This window comes from Peromyscus leucopus, chromosome 1 (assembly GCF_004664715.2).
Source record: "Peromyscus leucopus breed LL Stock chromosome 1, UCI_PerLeu_2.1, whole genome shotgun sequence".
NCBI lineage: Eukaryota > Metazoa > Chordata > Mammalia > Rodentia > Cricetidae > Peromyscus > Peromyscus leucopus.
The window spans coordinates 133735697-133741969 of record NC_051063.1 but is presented as its reverse complement, the minus strand read 5'-3'; the positions used below and the strand labels follow the sequence as shown (position 1 = coordinate 133741969).

General features: G+C 43.9%; 1 protein-coding gene across 1 annotated transcript; it reads left to right on the top strand.

The window, feature by feature from the left end:
- Positions 1-1108: 1108 nt before the first annotated feature.
- Mkrn3 (makorin ring finger protein 3) lies at positions 1109-3834 on the top strand. The gene has a single exon (XM_028858666.2). The coding sequence runs from the start codon at positions 1209-1211 to the stop codon at positions 3018-3020; it is 1812 nt and encodes a 603-aa protein (XP_028714499.1). The 5' UTR covers positions 1109-1208; the 3' UTR covers positions 3021-3834.
- Positions 3835-6273: the final 2439 nt, after the last annotated feature.

Sequence of the window (6273 nt, the reverse complement as noted above, 5' to 3'; positions counted from 1 at the left end):
TGGATGATTATATCATAGATATAAAGTTTCTTTATACTTAGGCTATAGGATTCCCTCAAACAAAATTCTACTTTTAGAAAAAAAGAGTAGTAAGTTAAATATTTGAAACATTGTAAATTCAAATAGTCAGTAGGGAAAGGAAGAAAGCATGATTATTACAAAAAAAAAAAAACATCATAAAACGACATTATAAAAGTCAGTATGTAGCATGGTAAGTACACTTAGCGTTTTAGCAATACATATACAAATTATTAGCCAAATAGAATATATATACAAAACGAAAAAAAAACAAACAAAAAACCTCAGTATGGAAATGGAAACGAGGCGCTTTAGGCTGGTATTTCAAAAGGCTCAGCACAGGATGCAAAGACAGGCGGCAAACAAAGGGTCTCCGTGAGTCCAATCAACAGAGAAAAGTTAAAACCTGGGTCACTCTCCGACCTTTATTAAGCTACTGTAAATGCTGGTCAAAGCCCCGGCTTCTACACTGTTCGTGGGGGGCGCGGGGGAAGCAACAAGACAGGCATTTGAAAGGCGCTGAACAGCTTCAGGTCCGAGGGCTCCCTTCTCATTAACGTACCCCATATTAACCCTTCCAGGGCAGAGACCCCAAGAAATCCTGTCGTTTCTGCATGCGCCAAACCCGAAACGCCTCGGCAGAGACAATACGGGATTTTAAAAATTCGTCGCCCATAGACAAAAGGCAGAGTAAACGGGGGGTTAATTTGTAATATTTATGCGTGACATGTTTTAAAAAACTCCAAGAGCCGCAGACTGCAACGGCAAGGACGATAGCGTTTTCTTACACAAAAAGAAAACAATGAAATACAATGTGTACGATCGAAACCGGGAGTGATTAAAACGTCAACCTTGAGGGGAGACAACGTGGAAACGGGGTCTGGGGGCTTCAGAGTTGCATTAGGAACGACCGACCACGGCTCCGCAAGCCGGTAAAGTGCGAGACAAACATGGCGGAAGCAACTTCCGCTTTAACACCGAAAGTGGTGTCTCAACAGGAAGTGTCCGTCTGCCTGCAAGCAGGTAGGAACTAAAGTTCTCAGGGGGTCGGTTTCTAGTGGGAAGACAAAAATTGGTGCACTTCCGCCCGGGAATCCGCCGATCGGTCCAGCTCGAGCTCCGCCGATTCAAACTCAAAAAAGATATAATATTAAACGTTTTTTGGACAGTTTAAGGGACGCGTAGCACCGATGGAAGAGTCTGCAGCTCCCAGGAGGCCCCACGCGGCCGCAGGTGCCGAGGCAGGTGCTGAGGGGGGGGAGGGTGTGTCTTTCCCCCCCCTTCCCGAGTTTGAGGCTTCTGGAGCCTCTGCGGTGGTTAGTTCAGCCTCTGTGCAACAGGCATCGGGCCTGGCACCCTTTCTTGTGGTTCCTGTGCTTGAAAACCGTCGCACGGCGAGTTCTCGGCTGGCTCCAGCCGAAGGGGGCGGAGCCTGGTCTCGTTCTGAGCGCAACAGCGGCAACTGGACAAAGCAAATCCTCTGCAGGTATTATCTGCATGGGCAGTGCAAGGAGGGCGATAACTGTCGCTATTCTCATGACTTCTCTGGGCGGCGGAAAGCTAGGGGGGGCCAAGATTCTCAGCCTCGGGCCTCTGCAGATAGAGGGCCCAAGATGGCCACTGAGTGGGAGCCCCCGACTCAGGAAGTGGCGGAAGCCCCCCCTACTGCATCCTTCAGCTTTTTGCCTCTCATTGGCTCAGCTGCTGAAAGGGGCTTCCCTGAAGCTGAGATTGACAGTGCAGGCATTGGCTCAGCTGCTGAAAGGGGCTTCACTGAAGCAGAGATTGACAATGCAGGCCTAGCAGCAGCTGCTACGGGAGGAGCGGGTGCGGAAGGCTGGGAGGGGGCAATTGAGTTTGTTCCTGGACAGCCCTACCGAGGTCGCATGGTCCCCCCGCATGGTCCCGAGGCTCCTCTGCCGAGACCCCGGGCTCCTCTGCCGAGACGCCAGGCTCCTCTGCCGAGACGCCAGGCTCCTCTGCCGAGCCCGCAGGCTCCTCTGCCGAGCCCCCAGGCTCCTCTGCCGAGCCCCCAGGCTCCTCTGCCGAGCCCCCAGGCTCCTCTGCCGAGCCCCCAGGCTCCTCTGCCGAGCCCCCAGGCTCCTCTGCCGAGCCCGGCAATTGAGAGAGAGCACAGGGCTAGGAGGAGCCCGCCAATTGACAGAGAGCACATGGTTATGGGCAGGGGGATGCTGCTGCCGCTTTGCCGCTTTGCTGCCCGGGGAGAATGCCTCCGTGGGGAGCGCTGTGCATACCCCCATGGAGAAATGTGCGACATGTGCGGGGAGCAGGCCTTGCACCCTTGGGATGCGGCCCAGCGGGAAGTGCATAGAAGGGCCTGCATTGAAGCCCATGAGAGAGATATGGAGCTCTCCTTTGCTGTGCAGCGCAGCATGGACAAAGTGTGTGGCATCTGCATGGAGGTTGTCTATGAGAAAGCCGACCCCAGAGAACGCCGCTTTGGCATCCTTTTCAGCTGCAACCACACCTTCTGTCTTAGGTGTATCCGCAGGTGGAGAAGTGCCACACAGTTTGAGAACAGGATCAGTAAGTCCTGCCCACAGTGCAGGGTCTCCTCTGGCTTTGTCATTCCTAGTGAGTTCTGGGTGGAAGAGGAAGAGGAGAAGGAGAAACTTGTTCGGCAATATAAGGAGGGAATGAGCCACAAAGCCTGCAGGTATTTTGCTGGAGGCCTAGGTCACTGCCCATTTGGAGAATTCTGTTTTTACAAGCATGAATATCCCGAGGGCTGGTTTGAGCATTTTCCGAGGCCAGATGGTGGTGGACCATCAAACGCATACTGGCATCAAGTTTTGGAGCCCGTGCACTTGCGAGAGGGAAAAGTGCTGTTTAAAAGCCGTAAAAAGGAGCTTTCTGTACTTCGCCTTGCCAATCAGTTGCTTAAGAAGTTGCTTTGCCTGAGAGGCAGTTTTTCCTTCACTGATGACCGCTGGCTCTTTCTTCAGTACCAGCTGGAAGAATATTTCAATTTGAATCTGTAGTATCATGCTGTGGCATGTGGTCTAGTCTGCTAAGGCTCTGTTGTCTGCTGTTGCTTATTTCCCTTTACTGAATGACAAACCTATTGCTTTCAAAGGCTGTTGTGGCAATCTTTATGCAGTATTGCTGTTTTCTTCTCTATTTCCCATTTCTTCTCACTAGGATTGTGATGTTTCTCTGTGTTGCAAAATAACAAGAAATCTTAAAAGTATTGTTTGGTGGAATTAATATTTCTGTCAGCTGATGACTTGTGGTGTTTTCCCAACAGGATTCAATCACTTCTAGTCTAGTGTTTACAGTTTCTCATTGTGAAGTCCCTTAAGAGTAAATGTGACAAGGTGACAAAAGTCTTTAACTGAATTATGAGCTTTTGCTATATAGCCTTAAAAAAAAAAATGGACCCTTACAGGGCCTTGCAGCTGCTGTCTGTGTTTGTTTACATGTCTGTTTCTTCCCTTCTCTTTCAAGTGCACTTGTTAACTTGTGGTTGCTTTGTGGTTCTGTTTTACTTGACCAAAATGAGGTGCATATGTTTACATGTTTTTATCCTGTTTGGCTTGATGTGAAATTATTTATATTTGGAAATATATATTTAAGAGTGATATATATATGCGTATATGTATACAAAGATGTACTTGAAAACGTTGGAAACAAATACCCACTATAGTATATATGTTTGAAGTAATGAAATAAATGCAGACTGAAAGCCTAATGTTAAAGTCTAGATGTATGGACTGTGTGTGAATTGTGTGGATAATTTCTCTGCCCCTGTACTGATGTCAGTGATCAGTATCTAATAAAAATGACTGCTATGTGTATTGGACTCTTTTTAAAGGACTTATAAAACATGACTTTGATAATTCTTATGATAGCATTAACAGCTTCTCCATTGTTACAGTTACCAATACATGTGCCTCTGCATGTAGCCAACATCTCATTTTTCTTAACGGTGGCAATTCCTGAACTCAAATACACAGTTGTTTATGGTCATATCTTAAATACCTGGTTCTTTTTATACTTTAGAAGCAAAGGACTGTTGCTAAAAAAATTTCATAATAAAAATTATAAGACCACCAGAGAAAATGATAATAAATATTGAAACAGTCAGAATATAAGAATGGAAATTAAAAAGTGAGGCATAGGACTTTTAAAATGTTAAACATAATAATACTGGCGTCTTTTAATGCAAATAAGCCATAGTTTGATCTAAGAGCCATTTTTAAAAAAATCAAAGTTTATTTTGCTTGTTTTAAATGAGTCTACATTCTACTTAACATGCACAATTACAGTTAAAATGAGAAATCAGGAGGATTGGGGTAAAAGTAACTGCAGGTGCTGTCAGTGTAATAGACTGAGTTTCTAATAAACATTGCTGGAGGAGAGAAATGTGAAAGCAATAAATCATAATTGATCTCAAATATGTAACTTCATATTTTGTACTTATGTGACACAAGTTAAGCAAATGAAAAATTCAAAGAGACAGCACAGTTCAAGTGCTCAGTGGACAGTTTTACTACATCTTTTAGTAAATGAATAAATTTTTATTCAGTCACTAAACAGTACAGATTCAAGCCTCCCACTTGTGTAGAACAGAGTGCATTTTTCTTGGCTGAAGTTGCTCAAAATTATGCTATGGATCTCCATTTTCTGGTGTACACCATGTTCTGACTATGTAGCAAGTAACAGCCAAATTGCAGAATTTATGTTTTGTTACAAAGCATACTTTGAAGTACTGGTTTGTCAGAAGGACCTTGTGTGACACTTGTAATTTTTCCTGTGTGGTGAAATAAATGAGGTAGAAAAAGTAGTTACAGCAAGAATGGAGTAAAAGTAATACATTTACAGAACACATGAAATTTGATGACTGCTGCCCCTACCCCACACATATTAAGGCTCAGAAAAAGTGTGTGGCTTAATGTGCAGCTCTTAAGCATGGATTGGTCAGCCAGGTGCAGCAGGGCATGAACAAGCTTCCACAAAATGGGACATTTGGGGGCTTCTGTCTATGAGTTGCAAGACTTAGTGTTTCAGAGTCTATTGTTCACAAGTGTAGCTCAGCTTCCCATATTGTATCATGCCCTCTCCCTTCTGCTGTAATTACTGGTACTCTGAAACTGTGGTACTCTACAGGATATGGCATAATGCTTCCTTCTTAATTCCAAATAATGCATCAGTTAGGAGGCCCTGGACAGCTATTTTCCCATGGGTTAGGAGTTGGGGGTGGGTCAGATAAACCAACTAAAGAATGAGTCCAGATGGGGCACTTATGAGGACTGCTGATTGTCAGCTCTCAAGGAGTTTCCATAATGGTTAAGATATGGTGGGCGGCTTGATTTGAGCTTTGAAAGCTCTGGAAAGTCTCTTAGTGTACACTGCACAACCTCATAAAATGACAGAATTTTATTTAATGAGCATATTGAAATAGGAAGTCATAATAAATGTCAGGAGTTATAGTAGTTTTAAGGCCAGTAGAAAAATGGCATGGAAGACCGATTACAGGACAGTTGAGTCCTGATTGAACTTCTTGCCAGCCATGCCATCTAAGTGAGTAATTTATGTCCTCTATCTCAGTTTATACATAGGAGAATGGGTGCAGTGTTACCTGTTTTGTAGGATAATTGTGCAGACCAAGTGCAGTGTAGGGAAAAGGCTTGAAACATCTTTAAAAGAGCTTACCACCAAGTAGAATCTGTATGTTTATCAACCCAAGTGGCTATTACCTGAATATGAATATTTTGCTAGTTTTTTCATTTATGAATCTTTGGAACTCAGGGTAAAAATTATTTTGAGATTATATTTGTAGGATATAGGTGTAGTACCTAACACCCTTACATAAATAGCTTCAATAGACATTTTTTTCCCAGCAGAAATAGTTAAAACTAAACTAATGTTCTATTTAATTGTCTAAGATCCCAAAACAGCAAAAGTATTTTTTTTGTACCAGATGCATAATGGGAAAACGACAAAATGCTTTTGAAAAATCAAAGTTCCTTTTTCCCTCATCAATTTGTTGAGAAAAAGGTCAATAACAGATGTCACAGCCACCAAAACCAAGTGAATTTTCCTCTTCTTTCCCAAGAAGGGTGTAGTTCCAGGCCTGCTGTATTGGGGAACAAAGGACCTCTTGCCACACAAAGGTTTGCTTTGTGAGGGATTCTGAACAGGCAGCCCCCACTTCAGAAGAGCTTGGGAGCTCCATAAAAGAACTGTCTTTTTAGCTTCAACAGAAAGCCTGATGAAACACATTTAATTTGC

Excerpts from the sequence above, each read along its gene's own strand:
- Mkrn3 (XM_028858666.2), top strand. The coding sequence starts at position 1,209 with ATGGAAGAGTCTGCAGCTCCCAGGAGGCCCCACGCGGCCGCAGGTGCC.